The 23,398-nt window shown below is 41.4% G+C and overlaps 1 protein-coding gene across 10 annotated transcripts in view; it reads left to right on the top strand.

Annotated features, from left to right (window-relative positions):
• The window catches only part of LOC124611222 (protein lap4), a 528,343-nt gene that overhangs the window by 396,658 nt on the left and 108,287 nt on the right, over window positions 1-23,398 (top strand). For all 10 annotated transcript variants that reach the window (XM_047140227.1, XM_047140228.1, XM_047140229.1 and 7 more), the window contains 4 exons: window positions 3,264-3,422; window positions 9,022-9,136; window positions 19,163-19,287; window positions 20,994-21,131. In XM_047140227.1, coding sequence (XP_046996183.1) covers window positions 3,264-3,422; window positions 9,022-9,136; window positions 19,163-19,287; window positions 20,994-21,131 — 537 coding nt within the window. The remainder of the gene's footprint in view (window positions 1-3,263; window positions 3,423-9,021; window positions 9,137-19,162; window positions 19,288-20,993; window positions 21,132-23,398) is intronic.

Here is a 23,398-nt window from a genome sequence, read left to right as displayed (position 1 = left end):
GGATGATGCATAACTTTCAACTATTACAGTTTGAACAGTCTGGCCAATACAGTTAACACTGCACTTTCACAGAATTTAGTACATGCCAGATATCCTGCGGCCTAAGTTGTCTTTTGTCACTGGTCTTTGTTGACACCTAGAATTCCCGTTTCAGCACGTTTCACCATGTGCAACTGATTACTGCTGCATTAGATCAGATTAATTATTCATTAATTCCATAGGCCCACAAAAGAGGGGATCCTCCTGGGTGTGGAACACAGATAAACACATTACAAAAATTTAATTAGAAAAACTTGGCTTTCATTAATTGTAATGATCCTCAGTGAATAAACAGTAAAATTATATACATGAATTAAAATCAGACTTCTAAGATTTACAGGTTTAATACATAACTCTGCTTTCATTAAATGCATCATTCACACGGTAGCTAGTTGCTTGGCTATTACAACCAAGTATTGTCAAACATTAAAGTAAGTTATTCATTTCAATGCTCCTCAGTTAAGAACAGTCAAATTATGTACAAGATTTAAAATTGAACTTCCACTATTTACAGACTTAAGACTTACATCTGCTTTCCACACATCCATCATTCACACAGTTGGCAGTTACTTGGCTGTTACAACCAAGTATTGTCAAAAATTAAAGTATAATAAATTTTCATTAAAATGGTCTACTGCACTTGCTGAGAAATTCATGGATGGAATAGAAGGAGTTGGCCACCAAAATTCTTTTAAATTATGTTTAAATTGTGCCTTGTCAGAAACTAAACTCTTAATGGTTGCTGGTAACTTACTGAAATATGCATTGCTGAATACTGGACTCGTTTCTGGACAAGAGTAAGTGATTTTAAATCTTTATTTATATTGTTCTTATTCCTAGTATTGATACTGTGTACTAAGCAGTTAGTTGGAAAAAGAGATGTATTATTTACAACAAACTTCATCAAGGAATAAATATACTGAGAAGCTGTGGTTAGTATGCCCAATTCTTTGAATAGGTTTCGACATGATGTTCTTGGATTTACACTACACATTACTCTTACTGTACTCTTCTGTAATCTATACATTTTTTCTCGGTTTGTGGAGTTACCCCAAAATATGATACCATATGACATAATGGAGTGAAAATAAGCAAAATATGCCACTTTTTTAATATTCATATCTCCTATGTCTGACATCATTTGCATTGCAAACACAGACTTGTTTAGGCATTTTAGCAGTTCGTTAGAGTGTCACTCCCAACTGAATTTATTATCGAGGTGTAATCCCAAGAATTTTACACTCTCAACTTCTCCTATTTCCATGTCGTCATATTTTATACACACACTGGAAGGAAATCTCTTGGAAGTTCTGAGCTGCGTATAGTGGGTCTTTCCAAAGTTTAATGACAGCGAATTGGCTATGAACCTCTTATTAATGCCAGTAAACATTTGATTAGCTGCCCTTCCTAAATTTATATTTGATTTACTATTTATTGCAATGTTTGTATCATCTGCAAATAAGACAAACTTGGCATCTGGTAATGTAACAGATGGCAGGTCATTAATATACACAAGAAAAAGTAGTGGATCTAGTATGGAACCTTGGGGAACACCACATGTAATTTCTTCCCAGTCAGATGATATCTGATTGCCTACTGCTGTAGTGTTACGTAATGACACATTTTGTTTTCTATTAGTAAGATGTGACTGAAACCACTTTGCAGCACTACCAGTGACGCCTTTATATTTTAATATACTTAAGAGAATGCTGTGACTCACACAGTCAAAAGCCTTTGACAGGTCACAGAATATGCCAGTTGCCTCTAATTCGTTGTCTAATGAATTAAGGACATTTTCACTGTAAGTGTAAATATCCTCCTCAATATCAGAACCCTTAAGAAACTCAAACTGTGGCTTTGACTGTGCGTTATTTTCACTAAGGTGTTTAAGTAAATGCTTGAACATAGCCTTTTCAAAGATTTTTGAAAAAAGCTGGCAAAAGCACATGATGCTGCAGTGTAGAAGAATTGTGGACTGTATCTTGGTTTCCTCAATCATGTCAGAGCTATTCCATGATAGATAATGGCTCATGTAATATCAGTCTTTTTGTAACTGCTTATCATAATACCTGCTTAAGGTATTTCCGTTTGGACCCAGAATTGTTTTTGTCTAATATAGTTCTTGCTCTGTAAATTCATATGTTTAAGGCACCCTTCTTCTTCTCTAATAGATGAAAATTTCTCACATTTTGGTAAAAGTTCATGTATGTAGGTTTCTGATACATAGAATGGCAGAGTTTCTTGTGCAATTTAGACCTTTAAAACTCAAGATTATCACTTCCAGAATGTGACTATTTGAAGTTTGAATTAGAACATATTGGGCACATGTTTACAAAAAACATTTATAATAAGACTGACTTACATCATCATTTAGAAGCCAGATACTGAGAAAGACTTCTGACACTTCTGAAAAAAGTAAGACACTATCCTTACTTCTGTTGTTCTGTAATGCCACATAAGGCAACATTGGGTGCATAGGCTTAATTCGACGTTCCTTCTACAAAAAAAGTATGCCGATAGGCTATGACCAGTTAAAGATATGAGTCTCGGCTTCCCTTGAGTGTACCATATCTTGTTTATACATGTGTAGCATTAACTATGTTGACCAGACTATTCAAATTGTTGCTGTATAGTGCATGGAAGATGAATGCCATTTATGACAAGGTAAAATGCATAAGTCAGCAGGGATGGAGCACAGCCTTAAAAATGACTGATAAACGAAATTCTGAGGAATATAAACTCTGCTCCACATTACTTCATACAGGAATTTCTTAATTAAAGAGGTGTTGATAACTTAGAGTGGCAGAACTGTAAGCGGGTCACGACACAGTGTCAAGCTAGAATGGCTGTAAAAAAAAAAAAAAAAAAAAAAAAGGGTATCTGAAATGTAAACAGCTGAATGGCAGTTACTGTTTGCTATTGTTTTGATTAGTTTGACAGTTTGTATCCCATTGTATTCTGATCACTAGTGTCCTTACATATCCAGTGCGCTAAGTTGAGCATTGCTATTTCCAGAAGGTTTACATCTCTACTTATATATGAAGGACGCTAAAAATATTGAAGTCCGTGATGTTTTATGCTGATGGTGATGGACAGTTCTCAAAGTCTACAGTTGCAGCTAAACTGCAGCACCTTAGTAATAGAGATTTTATGCAATATGTGCAGTGTTTTATGAATGTGACAGTAGACTGAAGTGTTTATTCAATAATCATTTATTTCTGCAGGAACTACGAATTGTAAAAGCTGAAGGAGAGAAACTTGGTATGCATATCAAAGGTGGTCTCAGGGGTCATAGAGGAAATCCACTTGATCGTACTGACGAGGGTGTGTTCATTTCCAAAATAAATTCTGGAGGTGCTGCTCGAAGAGATGGAAGACTGAAGGTGCGTAGTATTTATTATCTAAATAAATTAACTAATGAGAATTCCCAAATACTTAGGTAAACCACCATCCACTTTTTTTGTGTGTGTGTGTGTGTGACCGTTACAATTTTTCTAAATGCTTTAGGGCGCGAGTAATTTTTTGCATTCCTCACTATCCTATCTTTGTCTGTAATATTAACAACTTCCTAGTGCTTCTCACTGTATGCTCTTCACCTATGGCCACATTGAGTCTCTCTCTCTCTCTCTCTCTCTCTCTCTCTCTCTCTCTCTCTCTCTCTCTCTCTCTCTGGAAGACTTTTGACTTGGTAACTACCTGGTGTCAGCGTGAGTGTTTGCTACCTTCCTGCTTATTTGCAGGTGTAGGCTGCATGCTAACAGAATTAGTACAGACTGTAGGTTCTTCAAGCTTCTTATACAGTGACAGTGCAGCACTTACAAGTTATAATTGCAAACAAGGGTAGCCCAGCTATTCTGCTCTCACTGTTGCACATTGTAATTACCCTTTTTCAAATCTTATAAAAATGTGACATAGAACAAAAGGGTAACAACTAAAATAATGTAACAAAGGCCTCTAATGAGGATGGTATTCATTGTTAAGGTGTAAAACATGAATACATGCATTTGGTCCAGACAAATAAATGATTACGATTTCAGAAAAATTGGGTGGTTTATTAAACAGAAGCAGCTTTTTACAAATTGAGCAAGTCAGTAAGCGTTGGTCCACCTCTAGCCATTATGCAATCAAATATTTGGCTTCACATTGATTGAAGAGTTGTCAGATGTCCTGAGGAATATCATGGCAAATTCTGTCCAATTGGCAACTTAGTTTGTTAAAATCCCAAGCTGGTTGGAGGTCCCTGCCCATACCGCTCCAAACTTTCTAAGTTGTGCAGAAATCCAGCTACCTTGCCAAGGTAGGGTTCAGCCGGCATGAAGACAAGTAATAGAAATTCTCACCATGTGGAAGTGTGCATTATCTTCATGATATGTAAGCCCAGGATGGCTTGCCCTGAAGGACAACAAAATGGGTTGTAGAATACCGTTGACATACTGCTGTGCTGCAAGGGTGCCGCGGATGACTACCAGAGGCGTCATGCTGCGAAATAAATGGCATCCTAGAGTACCACTCCTGGTTGTGAGGCTGTATGGTGGATGACAGTCAGGTTGGTAAACCATCACTGTCTGGACTGTTTCCGTACACCTCTTTGCTGGTCAGTTCTAAGCAAGACTTATCACTGAAGACAGCTCTACTCCAGTCAGTGTGATTCCAGGCCATAGACACGTCTGGAGATAATTGTAGGGAACTGCAGGAATACTTGCAGAAGATCAATACTTGGTACAGGGACTGGCAATTAACAATGAACATTAAAAAATGTAACATATAGAACATAAATAGACAGAAAGAGCCATTACTGTATGATTCCTCAATTGCAGAGTCATCACAGGAAGCAGTTACACTATAAAATCTCTAGGGGTATGCAGATGGAGCAGTTTAAAGTGAAACAACCAAATAAATCTAATTGCAGATAAGGCAAATGCCAGACTGAGATTCATGGGGAGAGTCCTCAGGAAACATAGTGAAACAGCAGGGGAGGTAGCTTACAAAACCCATGTTCCGCTGATATTTGAATATTGCTTGTCAGTCTGGGATCTGTACCAGCTATGATTGATAGAAGAAACATAATAGAAGATCCAAATCAGAGCAGTGCCTTTAGTTACAGTTTCATTCAATAAGTGCAAAAGTATCACTGAGATACTCAGCCAACTCCAGTGGCAGACACTGGAAGAGAAGAGTTCTGAATCACTGTGTGACTTACTGTTAAAATTCCAAGAATGAACATTCCTAGAAGAGTCAACCAGTAATTGCTCCCTCTTATGTATATCTCATGAAAAGACCATTGAGGTAACATTAGAGAGACTCTTAGTTTGCATGAAGGCTTACCAGCAGTCTTATCTTCCCGCGAACCACTCGCGATTGGAACAGGAATAGTAGAAAGTGATAGTATTACACAAAGTACGCATCACTACTTACTGTAAGGTGGCTTGCTAATTATAGATGTAGATGTAATCTCACATGTAATTCTCTTTCCTCTGCCATCTCATTTTCTTTGTGTTGTCCCTCTTATTTGTTCATTTTGCGTTGTTTGTGATAATTCCTTCAACCTTAATCACCATTAAATATATACCCTGCAGTGGTATACTTTGTATGGTTGTTCATGGCGTTTTGAGAGATTTATGTACTACCTTCAGTTTCTCTACATGTCCTTAGCAATGCTGGTGTTGCCAACATGACTAAACATTGACACAAATTAAATTGAAACAAGTTTTGGGTTAATTATGCAGTGTTAAAAGTAATTGTCACAACCTATTTTGCAATGTAAGTTTAAGTGCTGTAATATCCGTTTTGCCAAGTTTCTACACTTCCATCTTGACATGTCCTTAGTTGAACTACTTCATTAATTGCTATGTTAAGACTTTGTTTCAGTGAAATGTATTAGTAGCAGAAATGTGCTTCATTAGAATGTAGCTGCAGTAGTAGTAAAAGATTATTATTATTATTATTATTATTATTATTTCTATTTTTCTCAGACCTTAGGTCTGGTTAAAAATGGAAAGTGACGCGGACCTTCATCAAGCGTGACTTCCTTTTAACTGTATGGTATATGTCACATTGTATTTAGGAACTTTCGGGTTATTGAACACATATCAATAATTATGGATTTCTGTAGTTGTATATATACGTTTGGATGTAGCTGTATTGCATTGATGTACTGGTGGATACTGTGTGGTATGACTCCTGTAGTTGATAGTATAATCGGTATAACGTCAACTTTATCCTGATGCCACATGTCCTTGACTTCCTCAGCCAGTTGGATGTATTTTTCAATTTTTTCTCCTGTTTTCTTCTGTATATTTGTTGTATTGGGTATGGATATTTCGATTAGTTGTGTTAATTTCTTCTTTTTATTGGTGAGTATGATGTCAGGTTTGTTATGTGGTGGTGTTTTATCTGTTATAATGGTTCTGTTCCAGTATAACTTGTATTCATCATTCTCCAGTACATTTTGTGGTGCATACTTGTATGTGGGAACGTGTTGTTTTATTAGTTTATGTTTTATGGCAAGTTGTTGATGTATTATTTTTGCTACATTGTCATGTCTTCTGGGGTATTCTGTATTTGCTAGTATTGTACATCCACTTGTGATGTGATCTACTGTTTCTATTTGTTGTTTGCAAAGTCTGCATTTATCTGTTGTGGTATTGGGATCTTTAATAATATGCTTGCTGTAATATCTGGTGTTTATTGTTTGATCCTGTATTGCAATCATGAATCCTTCCGTCTCACTGTATATATTGCCTTTTCTTAGCCATGTGTTGGATGCGTCTTGATCGATGTGTGGCTGTGTTAGATGATATGGGTGCTTGCCATGTAGTGTTTTCTTTTTCCAATTTACTTTCTTCGTATCTGTTGATGTTATGTGATCTAAAGGGTTGTAGAAGTGGTTATGAAATTGCAGTGGTGTAGCCGATGTATTTATATGAGTGATTGCTTTGTGTATTTTGCTAGTTTCTGCTCGTTCTAGAAAGAATTTTCTTAAATTGTCTACCTGTCCATAATGTAGGTTTTTTATGTCTATGAATCCCCTTTCTCCTTCCTTTCTGCTTAATGTGAATCTTTCTGTTGCTGAATGTATGTGATGTATTCTATATTTGTGGCATTGTGAGCGTGTAAGTGTATTGAGTGCTTCTAGGTCTATGTTACTCCATTTCACTACTCCAAATGAGTAGGTCAATATTGGTATAGCATAAGTATTTATAGCTTTTGTCTTGTTTCTTGCTGTCAATTCTCTTTTCAGTATTTTTGTTAGTATTTGTCTATATTTTTCTTTTAGTTCTTCTTTAATATTTGTATTATCTATTCCTATTTTTTGTCTGTATCCTAGATATTTATAGGCATCTGTTTCTCCATCGCTTCTATGAAGTCACTGTGGTTATTCAATATGTAATCTTCTTGTTTAGTGTGTTTTCCCTTGACTATGCTATTTTTCTTACATTTGTCTGTTCCAAAAGCCATATTTATATCATTGCTGAATACTTCTGTTATCTTTAGTAATTGGTTGAGTTGTTGATTGGTTGCTGCCAGTAGTTTTAGATCATCCATGTATAGCAAATGTGTGATTTTGTGTGGGTATGTTCCAGTAATATTATATCCATAATTTGTATTATTTAGCATTTTGGATAGTGGGTTCAGAGCAAGACAGAACCAGAAAGGACTTAATGAGTCTCCTTGGTATATTCCACGCTTAATCTGTATTGGCTGTGATGTGATATTATCTGAATTTGGTTGGATATTAAGTGTGGTTTTCCAGTTTTTTATTACTGTGTTTAGGAACTGTATCAATTTAGGATCTATTTTGTATATTTCTAATATCTGTAGTAACCATGAGTGGGGTACACTATCAAAAGCTTTTTGGTAATCAATGTATGCATAGTGTAGCGACCTTTGTTTAGTTTTAGCTTGATATGTCACCTCTGCATCTATTATCAGTTGCTCTTTACATCCTCGTGCTCCTTTCCAGCAGCCTTTTTGTTCTTCATTTATAATTTTGTTCTGTGTTGTATGTGTCATTAATTTCTGTGTAATGACTGAAGTTAATATTTTGTAGATTGTTGGTAGGCATGTTATGGGGCGATATTTAGCTGGGTTTGCTGTGTCTGCTTGATCTTTAGGTTTCAGATAAGTTATTCCATGTGTAAGTGTATCAGGGAATGTGTATGGGTCTGCAGTGTAACTGTTAAATAATTTAGTTAGATGTGAATGTGTTGAGGTGAACTTTTTTAGCCAGAAATTTGCTATTTTATCATTTCCAGGGGCTTTCCAATGTGCGTAGAATTAATTGCTCGGGTGACTTCATGTTGCAAAGTTATCACTTCAGGCATTTGTGGTATCATCTTGTATGAGTCTGTTTCTGCTTATTATTATTATTATTATTATTTAAGAAAATTCAGCAATCAAGATAATAATGGCTTCATGATGTATGACATTGATTGTGAAGTTTGTCATTAACACCTGATCATACTTTTAAAAAAAATAACAGCTACAGTTATAGAACAAAATATTGTTTCCAATTCACTCCTGAACCTTCCATATACATAGAAAACGAAGTGTATTCTTATTTGTTAAAAAATGTGATATTTAGTAAAATAAAATTTTTAAAAACAAATTAACACTATCTTGCAGTGCATAGAGAAATTTTTTTGTAGCTAACACTGACATGTTTCCTCTCTTAAAAAGAAATTGATTGATAAAATCAAAAACTTTCAGTTAATTGGCCTTCACACCTTACTGTATAAATGTATTTACTTAGATTTTACACACTTCCTTCAGCATTACTGTATTGTAGTAAATACTGAGCATCACCGAACTCATTGTTTTCATTTTGGCTCACCATTTCTTCTCACACTTTTGTCCTTTTAGTGGAGGACAAAAATGCAAAGCATGTAAACTATTTTTAGACTTTGCTTCAGTGTTTCATCACTGGTGTGATTAATAGTGAAGTGAAAGATAGATAACATTGAGATTAATGTTGCCGTACAGGTTGGTATGAGACTGTTGGAAGTCAATGGGATATCACTGCTTGGAGCTTCACATCAGGAAGCTGTGAACGTACTTAGAAGCTGTGGCAATGAAATAAACATGGTTGTGTGTAAAGGTAGGTGCAATTGTCTCATTATACATAATATCACGGTGTTTCATTCTTAGTAAGGAATAAGCGAATTGCGTTGTTATAAATTACATTAAGAAATAGTTGTCACTCAGACTTCTCCTGCCAAGTTTTATTTCAATTTAACTAGACCAATCACGTGTGTAGAAAACTATTCGGTGAGTTATTTCATTTATAATAATAATAATTATTATTATCAAATTCCTTTGGTTACTATTGTGCTTAAAAATCTTATAGTGAAAAAATTGTAATATTAAATTCACAAAATTTGTATGAACATACAGCTTAAAAATGTTGGCAATATTGTTTCTTTTTACTTTCTTGTTCTATGGTTGTAAATGTCTAAATTTGTCTGTACTAACATTGATGTTTGTTATTTCTCTTGAGTATAAGCAATATTTGTTAAGTCACTTGCTAATTACTGTCTTGTTGTTCTAAGCACAAAGTGAAATGATGGAAAAGAATCACACCACTGAAAAATAATTCTGTAGAGTAATGAAACTTCAGACTACATTTGCTTAGGTAACATATTTAAGTGATTAACATTGCAAGATCACAGGTTAATGTAAGTGCGAGATAGCCATTGCAAATGTGAAATGCTGGTACATTAATAACCGGTATAACTGCCAGAATGTTGAATGCAGGAATGCAAATGTGCATGCATTTTGCTGTACAGATGCCGTATATCGGTTTGTGGTATGGAGCTCCATTCCTGTTGCACTTGGTTGGTGAGTAGAGGGTGTTAATCCTGTTTGTGGATGATATTGGAGTTGCCATCTGGTGATGTCCCATACCTGCTTAATTGGGGACAGACCTGATGATCTCCCCCTGCGGGTCCGGGGGTTAGAATAGGCCCAAGGTCTTCCTGCCTGTCGTAAGAGGCGACTAACAGGAGTCCGTCCCCCTCAAGGGGGTAGTTAGCGCCTGCGTCCGGAGACGGACGGTCCCACGACCTATATTTGTGGTCTTTTTGGTTTTTCACTTCTCGTTTCTTCCTTCTTTGGTTGGTTCCTTTCTTTGTTCTTCTCCATCTCACTGTCTTCCTTACTCTTTCCCTTGCCTTCTTCTCCTTGCCTTTTTCTCCTTGCCTTCTTCTCCTTGCCTTCTTCTCCTTGCCTTCTTCTCCTTGCCTTCTTCTCCTTGCCTTCTCTGGTCTCCGCCTCGGCGTTTGAGACAGTCTGTCCTCTCTCTCCCTCTCTCTCCCTCTCTCTCTTCTTTTTCTTCTTCTTCTTCCTTCCTCCCTGTGCGCGCCTGAAGGCCGACCCACGCGTTTGCACGCGTAGCCGGTGACGGGGTAACGCGTAATTCCCCGCCCTGGGTAGACAAGTAAGGCACGCACGTACCCCCTGGTAAAGACCAGGCCCAGGGAGGGGTGATTGCCTGAGCTGATACCTTCTGACCATGCCGATTGGTCCCTCCGTCTGTTTCTCGGGAGGTGTGACCTGAGGTGTAAACATTCACCTAAGGCGGGAGTGCCCTCTGAGAGGGTCCCCATAAGGAAGGAGCGCGCCATCGGAGACGCTGGCAATCGTGGGGGATTCCTCCGCAATGGATTTCTCTTCTTCTCTCTCGACTTCTGCCCACAAACGGAAACATGACCAGCCCCCAGTGACAAAAGTACTACCGTCTACCCCACAGTTCCTCGTCATTTCTCGATCTGAGGACGGAAAGGATTTTTCCTCTGTCAACCCTTTCGTTATCCAGAAGGGCGTACATGCCATAGCCGGTACTGTTAAGTCTTGTACAAGGTTGCGTAATGGTACCTTGTTACTAGAAACTGAGAGCGCCTTTCAGACACAGAAACTGCTTCGAGCCACACTCCTGTACACATTCCCTGTCCAGATGGAGGCTCACCGAACTTTGAATTCGTCTCGTGGTGTGGTCTATATTAGATCCCTCGACGGATTGACTGACGAGGAGATTCAATCTTTCCTCGCTGAGCAGGGCGTGACGGCTGTCCGTAGGGTCATGAAAAGGTCAACAATGACCTTGTACCGACCCGGACACTTTTCTTGACCTTTGATAGTGTTAAGCTGCCATCGCGCATCAAGGCGGGCTACGAGGTTATTTCTGTTCGCCCCTATGTCCCGACACCTAGGCGCTGCTACCAGTGTCAGCATTTCAATCGCACTCGACAGTCTTGTTCCAATGCGGCTAAATGTGTCACTTGTGGCAGGGATGCCCATGAGGGTGACTGTGCACCTCCATCTCCTCATTGTGTGAACTGTCAGGATGACCATGCAGCATCCTCCCGCAACTGTCCCGTCTATAAGGAAGAACGCTGTATCCAAGAAATTCGGGTCAAAGAGAAAGTGTCCACCTCCGCTGCTCGCAAGCTATTGGCTAGTAGGAAGCCCACGCTGCTCCCAGCGGGGAAATACAGTACTGTCCTCGCCTCTCCTCGGACTACCAGGGAGGTGGCAACCCAGACATGCGATCTGACCTTCAGCAGCACGGTCATCCGTTTGGCCAGTGCTAAGATCGCGCGGTCGACGTCTCCTCTTCCTCCCATCACCCCACAGACACCAGCCCCTTCATCAGCTTCTGCTAAGACGAAGACCCAGAAGTCAGATGCACGGGCCTTCAGGAAGGAACCGTCCCATGCAGACTTCCTACGTACCTCGAACTCCCAGCCATCGACTGGTACTTCCACCAAACGACCTTCCAAGAAGGCTCATAGGAAGCACAGTTCTCCTTCTCCGCCACGGCGCATTTCTTCTCCTGCGCCACCCAGTGGTTGCCGCCCCAGGCCGTCATCCGTTTCGCCTGGCCGCACCGCTGGTAGCCGAACATCTGGCCGTTCACCGGCGGAGGAAGCCCCTCCTCCCGGCCATCTTACCAAGATGGCCGATGACTGTCCGCCTACTGATAGCGGCGGCAGTGCTCGCTCAAAGCCAGGCCCTCAGCGGCATTCGAGGTGACCCCTTCTTTCATCTTCCTTTTCTTCTTACGATAGCACTTATTCACTGGAATATTCACAGCATTCGCTCCAACCGAGAGGACTTGAAGTTGCTGCTCCGCTTGTACCGTCTGCTCGTCGTAGCCCTCCAGGAAACGAAGCTACGCCCATGCAATCAAATTGCCTTGGCACACTACACCTCTGTGCGTTTTGACCTACCCCCTGTGGTAGGTATCCCGGCTCATGGAGGGGTTATGTTGCTGGTCCGGGATGATATTTACTACGATCCCATCACGTTGCACACCGGCCTGCAGGCAGTTGCCATCCGAATTACTCTCCCCACTTTTACATTTTCCATTTGTACCGTTTACACTCCATCGTCGTCTGCCGTTACCAGGGCAGACATGATGCAACTTATTGCTCAGCTACCTGCACCATTTTTGTTAACTGGAGACTTCAGTGCCCACCATCCCCTTTGAGGCTCTCCAGCATCCTGCCCGAGGGGCTCCCTGTTAGCAGACCTTTTCAACCAGCTCAATCTTGTCTGCCTCAATACTGGCGCCCCTACTTTTCTTTCCGACACATCTCATACCTATTCCCATTTAGACCTCTCTATATGTACTCCCCAACTTGCACGCCGGTTTGAGTGGTATGCACTTTCTGATACATATTTGAGTGACCACTTCCTGTGTGTTATCCATCTCCTGCAGCATACCCCCTCTCCGTGCTCATCTAGTTGGACCATCTCCAAAGCAGACTGGGGGCTCTTCTCTTCCAGGGCGACCTTTCAGGATCAAACCTTCACAAGCTGCGATCGTCAGGTCGCACACCTCACGGAAGTCATTCTCACTGCTGCTGAATATTCCATCCCTCACCCTACTTCTTCTCCACGTCGTGTACCGGTCCCCTGGTGGACCGCAGCATGTAGAGACGCTTTACATGCTCATCGACGTGCTTTACGCACCTTTAAACGCCACCCTACAGTGGCGAATTGTATCAGTTATAAACGATTACGTGCTCGGTGTCGTCGTATTATTAAAGAAAGCAAGAAAGCCAGCTGGGCTGCTTTCACAAGCACCTTCAACAGTTTTACTGCTCCTTCTGTTGTCTGGGGTAGCCTGCGCCGGCTATCTGGCACTAAGGTCCACTCACCAGTTTCTGGGTTGACGGTCGTGAATGACGTCCTTGTGGCCCCTGAGGCTGTCTCCAATGCCTCCGGCCGCTTTTTCGCAGAGGTTTCGAGCTCCGCTCATTACCACCCTGCCTTCCTCCCCCGCAAACAGGCAGAGGAGGCTAGGCCACCTAACTTCCGCTCCTCGAATCGTGAAAGTTATAATGCCCCATTCACCATGAGGGAACTCGAAAACGCACTTGGCCGATCACGGTCCTCCGCTCCAGGGCCTGATTCTATTCATATTCAGATGCTGAAGAACCTTTCTCCTGCGGGTAAAGGTTTTCTTCTTCGTACTTACAATCGCATCTGGATTGAGGGACATGTTCCCGCATGCTGGCGCAAGTCTATTGTTGTCCCGATCCCTAAGCCGGGGAAGGACAAGCACTTGCCTTCCAGTTATCGACCCATCTCGCCTACCAGCTGTGTCTGTAAAGTGATGGAGCGAATGGTTAACTCCCGTTTGGTTTGGCTGCTCGAGTCTCGACGCCTACTTACCAATGTACAATGTGCATTTCGTAGGCACCGCTCTGCTGTTGACCATCTGGTTACTTTGTCGACCTTCATTATGAATAACTTCTTGCGGAAGGGCCCGACCGCGGCTGTGTTCTTTGATTTGGAGAAGGCTTAAGACACCTGTTGGAGGGCGGGCATTCTCCGCACCATGCATACATGGGGCCTTCGCAGTCGCCTCCCTCTTTTTATTCGTTCCTTTTTAATGGATCGACAGTTCAGGGTACGTGTGGGTTCTGTCCTGTCAGACACCTTTCGCCAGGAGAATGGGGTGCCACAGGGCTCAGTTTTGAGCGTCGCTCTCTTCGCCATAGCGATCAATCCAATAATGGATTGCCTCCCAGCTGATGTATCAGGCTCCCTTTTCGTGGACGATTTTACCATCTATTGCAGCGCGCGTCGTACGTGTTTCCTGGAGCGCTGTCTTCAGCGTTCTCTTGACCGTCTTTACTCCTGGAGTGTCGCCAATGGCTTCCGTTTTTCTGCTGAGAAGATGGTCTGTATTAACTTCTGGCGCTGCAAAGAGTTTCTCCCACCATCCTTAAGACTCGGTCCCGTTGCTCTCCCATTCGTGGAGACAACAAAATTTTTAGGTCTTACATTTGACAGGAAACTTAGCTGGTCTCCACATGTGTCATATTTGGCTGCCCGTTGTACCCGTTCTCTAAATGTCCTCTGTGTTCTCAGTGGTATGTCGTGGGGAGCGGATCGAACCGTCCTACTTCGCCTATATCGGTCGATCGTCCGCTCCAAGCTGGATTATGGGAGCTTCGTATACTCCTCTGCACGGCCATCCATCTTACGCCGCCTCAACTCCATACAACATCGGGGTTTACGACTTGCGATCGGAGCGTTTTATACTAGTCCTGTCGAGAGTCTTCATGCTGACGGTGGTGAATTGCCACTCACCTACCGGCGTGATATACTGCTTTGTCGGTATGCCTGTCGGCTACTGGCAATGCCCGACCACCCGTCTTATCATTCCTTTTTTGACGACTCTCTCGACCGCCAATACGGGTTGTATGTCTCTGCCCTGCTACCCTCTGGAGTTCGCTTTCATCGCCTCCTTCAACACCTTAATTTTTCACTCCCTGCAACCTTTCGAGTGGGCGAGAGTCACACGCCACCTTGGCTCCAGGCTCAGGTTCGCGTTCACCTTGACCTCAGCTCTCTCCCAAAGGAGGTTACCCCCGGTTCAGTCTACCACTCCTGTTTTGTTGAACTTCGTTCGAAGTTCATTAATATGACCTTCATTTATACAGATGGCTCTAAGACCAATGACGGGGTCGGGTGTTCTTTTATTGTCGGGGCACAAAGTTTCAAATACCAGCTCCATGGCCATTGTTCGGTCTTCACAGCTGAGCTCTTTGCCCTCTACCAGTCTGTTCTTTACATCTGCCGCCACCGACATTCTGCATATGTCATCTGCTCCGATTCCCTGAGCACCATCCAGAGCCTCGGTGATCCGTACCCGGTTCACCCTTTCGTGCACCGGATCCAACGCTCTCTTCAGCAGCTGGTGGACGTTGGTTCTCCGGTTAGCTTTATGTGGGTTCCTGGCCATGTCGGTATCCCTGGGAATGAAGCTGCAGATGCCGCGGCCAAGGCTGCGGTCCTCCAGCCTCGGACAGCTTCTTGTTGTGTCCCTTCGTCAGATTGTAGCAGGGTCATTTGTCGGCGCATTTTATCGCTGTGGCATGCCGATTGGGCTGCACTTACAGACAACAAGCTTCGGGCCTTGAAACCTCTTCCCGCGGCTTGGAAGTCCTCCTCATGCCCTTCTTGGCGGGAAGAGGTAGTTTTGGCCCAGTTACGAATTGGACACTGCCGGTTCAGCCATCGCCATCTGCTGACGACTGCGCCGGCGCCGTTCTGCCCATGTGGGCAATTGTTGACGGTCCGCCACATTTTAACGTCCTGTCCAGATTTTAACACACTGCGTCTTGATCTTGGCCTGCCATGTACTCTAGATGCCATTTTAGCGGATGACCCACGAGCAGCTGCTCGCATTCTTCATTTTATCAACTTGACAACCCTCTCTAAGGACATTTGATTATGCTGTTTTTTTTAATCCTATGCCTGTCAGTCTGTCTTTTATCGTGTTTTCCGTTTCGTTGCTGTTTTAAACTTGTGACTCGTGGTGCATTCCTAACGTAGTCTGGGCGCTAATGACCGTTGAAGTTGTGCGCCCTAAAACCACAAAAAAAAAAAAAAAAAAAAAAAAAAAAAAAAAAAAAAAAAAAAAAAAAAAAAAAAAAAGACCTGATGATTGAGCAGACCAAGGCAGCATGTCAACACTTTTCAGAGCCTGTTGGGTTGCATCAGCGGTATGTGGACTAGCATTATCTTGTTGGAAAACACACCATGGAATGCTGTTCATGAATGGCAGCACAAGAGATTGAATCACCAGCTTAATGTATAAATTTGCAGTTGGATAATGATGAGAATGCTTCTGTTGTGACACAAAGGTGCACCATAGACCATAATTCCAGGTGTAGGTCCAGTGTTTCTAGCATGCAGACAGGCTGGCTGTAGGCCTGCAAATGGCCTCCTCCTAAGCAACACATAACTATCAATGGCCCCACGATAGGTCCAGCTTTCATCAGAAAGACCACCACCCTGCCCTTGAAAGAGCTCTCACTTAACACCACGGAAGTCACAACTAGCAAAGGTTTGGGGTTGGTGGAATGCACTCTACAGGGTGTCAGGCTTGGAGCTGTCCTTGAAGGAACTGATTTGTAACAGTTTGTTGTGTCACTGTGGTGCCAACTGCTGCTCATATTGCTGCTGCAGGTGCAGTATGTTGTAGCAGAGCCATATGCCGAACATAATGATTTTCCCTCTCGATAGTGCAGTGCGGCTGCCTGTAGCCCAGTCTTCATGTGACCGTCCATTCTCGTGATCACTGCTGCCAGCAGTCATGTTCAGAGGCTACAGCCCTGCATGTAAAACTGTGAGGGACGGGAAAAACCCACCGTGGTTCAACAATAAAGTTAGGAAACTACTGCGAAAGCAGAGAGAGCTTCACTGCAAGTTTACACACAGTCAAAACCTCTCAGACAACAGAAGCTAAACGATGTCAAAGTTAGCATAAGGAGGGCTATGCGTGAAGCGTTCAGTGAATTCGAAAGTAAAATTCTATGTACCGACTTGACACAAAATCCTAGAAAGTTCTGGTTTTACATTAAATCAGTAAGTGGCTCGAAACAGCATATCCAGACACTCTGGGATGATGGTGGCATTGAAACAGAGGATGACACACGTAAAGCTGAAATACTTAACACCTTTTTCCAAATCTGTTTCACAGAGGAAGACCGCACTACAGTTCGTTCTCTAAATCCTCGCACAAACGAAAAAATGGCTGACATCAAAATAAGTGTCCGAGGAATAGAAAAGCAACTGGAATCACTCAACAGAGGAAAGTCCACTGGACCTGACGGGATACCAATTCGATTCTACACAGAGTACGCGAAAGAACTTGCCCCACTTCTAACAGCCGTGTACTGCAAGTCTCTAGAGGAACGGAAGGTTCCAAATGATTGGAAAAGAGCACAGGTAGTCCCAGTCTTCAAGAAGGGTCGTCGAGCAGATGCGCAAAACTATAGACCTATATCTCTGACGTCGCTCTGTTGTAGAATTTTAGAACATGTTTTTTGCTCGAGTATCATGTCATTTTTGGAAACCCAGAATCTACTCTGTAGGAATCGACATGGATTCCAGAAACAGCGATTGTGTGAGACCCAACTCGCTTTATGAGACCCAGAAAACATTAGATACAGGCTCCCAGGTAGATGCTATTTTCCTTGACTTCCGGAAGGCGTTCGATACAGTTCTGCACTGTCGCCTGATAAACAAAGTAAGAGCCTACGGAATATCAGACCAGCTGTGTGGCTGGATTGAAGAATTTTTAGCAAACAGAACACAGCATGTTGTTATCAATGGAGAGACATCTACAGACGTGCCACAGGGGAGTGTTACGGGACCATTGCTTTTCACAATATATATAAATGACCTAGTAGATAGTGTCGGAAGTTCCATGCGGCTTTTCGCGGATGATGCTGTAGTATACATAGAAGTTGCAGCATTAGAAAATTGTAGCGAAATGCAGGAAGATCTGCAGCGGATAGGCACTTGGTGCAGGGAGTGGCAACTGACCCTTAACATAGACAAATGTAATGTATTGCGAATACATAGAAAGAAGGATCCCTTATTGTATGATTACATGATAGTGGAACAAACACTGGTAGCAGTTACTTCTGAAAAATATCTGGGAGTATGGGTGCGGAACGATTTGAAGTGGAATGATCATATAAAATTAATTGTTGGTAAGGTGGGTGCCAGGTTGAGATTCATTGGGAGAGTCCTTAGAAAATGTAGTCCATCAACAAAGGAGGTGGCTTATGAAACACTCGTTCGACCTATACTTGAGTATTGCTCATCAGTGTGGGATCCGTACCAGATCGGGTTGATGGAGGAGATAGAGAAGATCCAAAGAAGAGCGGTGCGTTTCGTCACAGGGTTATTTGGTAAGCGTGATAGCGTTACGGAGATGTTTAGCAAACTCAAGTGGCAGACTCTGCAAGAGAGGCGCTCTGCATCGCGGTGTAGCTTGCTCGCAAGGTTTCGAGAGGGTGCGTTTCTGGGTGAGCTATCAAATATATTGCTTCCCCCTACTTCCCGAGGAGATCACGAATGTAAAATTAGAGAGATTCGAGTGCGCACGGAGGCTTTCAAACAGTCGTTCTTCCCGCGAACCGTACGCGACTGGAACAGAAAAGGGAGGTAATGACAGTGGCACGTAAAGTGCCCTCCGCCACACACCGTTGAGTGGCTTGCGGAGTATAAATGTAGATGTAGATGTATCAAAGAAGGGGGAGCCAGCTTCTCGTAGCCCTATAACACAACCTCATTTAGAGTGAGGTGTTGATAATGGCGTCTTTGTTGTCCGAAAGGCGTTCTTGACTAACATCAACTTGCCAAGTCCAATCTCAAAAGACAGATAATGCTCACAACCTTTACAAAATGTATTTAAAGGGAATCTGATTTGCATCCTCATAGTGACACTACTAGCACCACTGTTAAATGTCTGGCACAAAATTTTTATATGTCGCACAACTCCTTCATGCGTCTTTGTCTGCCGCCCCCCCCCCCCCCCCCCCCCTTTCCATCAATGTGTTTTGAGACTTTCTCATTTTCGTATGGGTAATGTAGAGTTTTTGTTTTGCCCTTAGTGCATAACAAATTCTTTGTCCTCTGTGGAAACGACCCTATATTGTTAATCACAGAATAGTTAATCACAGAATAGTGAAGAAAGTAAAATTAACTTTCTTAGCATTTAAAGGAATTTTCTCATGATCATTATTTCATTTTGTAATACAAATTAGTTTTGACCTGTCTTTCGTTGTTAATTTTGACCTGCCTTTTGTTGTAGGTTATGATAAAGCAGAAGTTGATAGGCTTCTTGCAGAAGGCAAGCTCACAAGGGATTCAAAGTCAGTTTCACACAGTGTGTCAAGCCTCGACAGAGACGATGATGATTCAGCAACAATACGTAAGGTACATTGCTGTCCATGTGTCTTTCTCTCATTTTTATTCAAATTGATGATACAGTTGGTTAATTTTTGAGCTGTATCATTGCTTCTTTTTCTGGGTTATATCCTTCATTTTGAATGATCTATATTCCAGAGTAAACGTAATTCATAATGAAATTGCTGTCATGCTGCAACTACTACCACTGGTGGTAGTGTTGATTGTGTTATGCCTTCCTCTGTGTTCTTAAATAAAAGAAAATTTTGTGCTGTGTACAGGATATCATTGTTCAGTTCTAAATTTTACCAAGGCATGTAATAGTGGAAAAACATTTTGAAATTATTGGACTCGTTAGTATATAAAATGAAACCTTATAGTAGTATTATGCAAGATGCAAGCTAGGATGACATGATGTTGCAATGAAAAATACAGATAATAGTTTGTGAATTAAACTTAAATAGCTTAAGCTGCAGTAACATTGTTTATAATCTTGGTAATGGAAAATTGTGGTTATAACACGCAATGGATGGAGTAAAGGAGCAACTCACTACACAGTTGAGGCACTGCGTGTTTGATACACGCACAAACAAGAATGAAAACATTAGTAAGATATTGGCTAATGTCTTTATTCATAGAATAAATGAAATTTTGAAATGGCCTTGGTAGTGGTGGGAGGGGAGGGGTAGGCCCAAGCAGAGATTCTAGCAAGGAGGATTGCTGGACCAAAGAAGGTGGTGTAAAGAGAACAGTTCAGTTTTCATCTACATAATTCAGAGAAGCTTTTTATTTTATTTTATTTTATTTTTTTTGGGGGGGGGGGCTACCCAGATGGTACAGGTAGTGAAGCAGCCATTGAATTTCAGAACATTGTGTTCAGCAGCGTGTCCTGCCTCTTGTGCAAGGAGATGGGAACAGGGGCGGCAGAATGATGGAAAAGGATTTATAATGCATTGTGTGGGCACCACACTTCAATATTGGGATAAATGAGAAAAATTGTGGCAGAGACTGTTCTTCATTTCTGGATTGATGAGAAGTATTTGAAGCCCTAGAAAAGGTTGTTAATGAAGACAAGGGTGATATTGGATGCTCATGGGAAAGGGTGATTGCTCCTTTAAAGCTGGTTCTTGGAGGTAGTTGGAAAATTAGGCATATACGTGGATATGTTGTGGGATATCCATTGGCAGCCTATGTTTGAAGGGTAATGCCTGTTTGTGAAGTCTTTAGAAAGATCCAACATGCTGGGCAAGGAATTGCTACACATTGGAAATGGGCCACCAGGGCTGGCCAGACTATATGAGAGAGGCTTTTTTAGTGTGAAAGGGATAGCAACAATTAAAGTGAAGGTACTGTTGATGGTTGGTGAGCTTCATACAGACAGAACTTTTTGTGCAGTCACTGGAGAGGCTTCATCACAAGGATCAGACGAAATGGGTTAGGAAAGGTGTTGAGGCTGTGTTAAATTGCGTAATAGGACGCCATTCAAAGTTAAGTTTTTGTAGTATCCAATAATGGGTTTAGACAAATGCAGGGATGGCTAAAACAATTACATAACGAGTTTGTGGTTATTGTTTTAGGATGATGTATCAAGTTTACTCACTACTTTTATCTCCAATTATTTATTGTAGAGGTACTTTGATTGGTAAATTCCCAAAATTTTGCAAGCCATTTGAATTGAATAGTGCTAATATAATGAAAGTTTTGAAAATTTGTACAAAGGATCAGTGTTATTGCAGGAACAAGAAATGAAGCAGGAGCTGGTGGAGTGGGAACGAGAAGAACAGGAAAGAAAGGAGAAAGAGCTGGCTCTTCTCCACAGCAATGATGCCGTCGTTTCAATGGATGATGTGCGGGAGAAATCTACACCAGAAAAGGTTCTTATTATTATAATTGAACATTCCCCTGGAATATTGAAAATCTGTTCCGGGTTTCTGAACCATATTCCATTAGCTTTCTAATAAGAAAGTTGGCAAGCTTTCACTGTGTTCTCATTTTAAATTGTTTAGTCAATTATGTGCAGTTCATTATCCACATTTCAATTAATTTTCAGTTTTGAAACTACTACATTTGTCAGTGACTTCTTTACAAGTACTTGTGTCTTCAGCATCTGTTAGTATCCTTTAACAATACATGTTGTTACCCCTGTCTTCTCATACACAGATTTTACATATCCCAAGTATTGTGTATTTATCTCGACAGTTTTGGAGCTTTGGTAGTCTTTATTGTATGTTGGAAGAGTGATCAATTTAAACGAGATACACTTTGACTACCGCTCATTAATTTCAGTACATACAATAAATGACATCTAGTTATCTGTAGATAAGGTCTAATACTGTGGGTACAGTTGTGGAAGCAAAGAAATAGTACAACAGTTGTACACGTAATGATTTTTGTTTGTGATCATCGAGATGCAATAGTATCCAACAAACAAGGTTGTGTACATAAACATTATATACCTATCTGGTATGCCTATTTACCGCCGGACGTTGCATTTGGTTCACCTGTGTTGTTCCCTGTAGCGATGTGATGTCCGCAGCGAACGGCAAGCATTGCTACGATACATAACATGTGGTTCCTGCATGTGAGTTCCTGCATGACACTGGAGTGTGCACATCACTAGTATGGCTCCGTGAGTAGAGATATCCAGAGAAAAAACATGCTGCAATTGTAGCACTTAGCCAAGCAGCTTTATCTGTTCACCAAATTGTGTAGTGTGTCTATAGGGGGAGTGCAATACACCTTTAAGCACCAAAAGACAACAGGTACCAAGAAGGACATACCACAACCAGGTGAACCTCGTAAAGCAATTAAGTGATGATAAATATAGCAGAATTACCAGTAAGAGAAATAGATTCAAAACAGCGCTCCAAATTTGTGCATAATTGGTAGATATGAACACACCAACAATCTCTGTTCCAAGTGTAAAAAGGAGACTGACTGAAATCAGCTTGAAAGGGTGTGTCACAGGAAGAAAACCCTTCTAAGGTCCATAAATAATCAGGAGACACTTGAATGGGCTAGAAAACATCATAATTGGACATCGGAAGATTGGACGAAGGTGTTACTCACTGATGAATCGAAGTTCGAGATTTTTGGAACCAGAAGGAGAATATTTGTTCAATGATTTGTAGGGGAAAGGGTAGCCCAGCAGTGTGTTCTGCTTACAGTGGAGGTTCTATTATGGTTTGGGGATGTTTTGCCGGAGATAGAGCTGGCAACATTGTGAAAATGGAAGGATGTAAAGATCAGGAGGAGTACCATCGCATACTTCAGTATCGTACAATACAATGTGGATTGTGCTTAATAGGGAAAGGGTTCACCTTACAAACATTGGTCGGCATGCTGTATGAACTGCATTGCATCAAAGGAAAAACAGAAAGTACTAAATTATATGGTATGGCTGTCCCAAAGCCCTGATTGTAAGCCTATTGAAATGGTCTGGGGTTGAGTGGACTGACATATCACGGAAGTTAATATATACAGCAAGGAACATCTCTGGAATGTTGTTAAGGATGAGTGGAATCATATAGATTCACGATACCTACAAAAACTTATGGACTGCATGCCTTGAGTTTGTGAGGCAGTCATTAAATCCAAAGGAGGATACTTTGATGAAAGTAAAATATAATGATTGTGATTTTATTACATTTGTGGAAGTTAATATATTTTGTGAGAAATAACGTTTGATTTGTGTTATAAATATTGTATTGAAATTAATGAGTGGTAGTGTATCTTGGTGAATCAAATGTCACTTCTACACTGAAAATAAAGGGCTATCTGCCATCATTGATAATTTTTCCTGTTCAAATGTTACAATAGATTACCATTAGTAAAACAGAATGAAATTTTTTTAGCATAACAGTTGCTGCATTTGATTTTATGTAGTTAGGTACTACATAAACTCAAAAGGTGACAAGAAATTTCCTACATAATTTAGTAATGGTCTCCTGGTGTTACAACTATTTGGTGAAACCAAGTTTGAAAGCATAAGGAAATGACGTTTGTTGCCACAAAATGAATAACCATCATTGAATATTAGATGCACGAACATATAGAGCAACAGGACTGAATTGTGGGGGGAAAAGAAAGACATTGTAGTTGCGCTAGAGATGTCAGAATTTTTTGAAATGCCAGTGAATGT

This window comes from Schistocerca americana, chromosome 1 (assembly GCF_021461395.2).
Source record: "Schistocerca americana isolate TAMUIC-IGC-003095 chromosome 1, iqSchAmer2.1, whole genome shotgun sequence".
NCBI classification, from domain to species: domain Eukaryota; kingdom Metazoa; phylum Arthropoda; class Insecta; order Orthoptera; family Acrididae; genus Schistocerca; species Schistocerca americana.
This window is presented reverse-complemented; position numbering and strand designations above follow the sequence as displayed.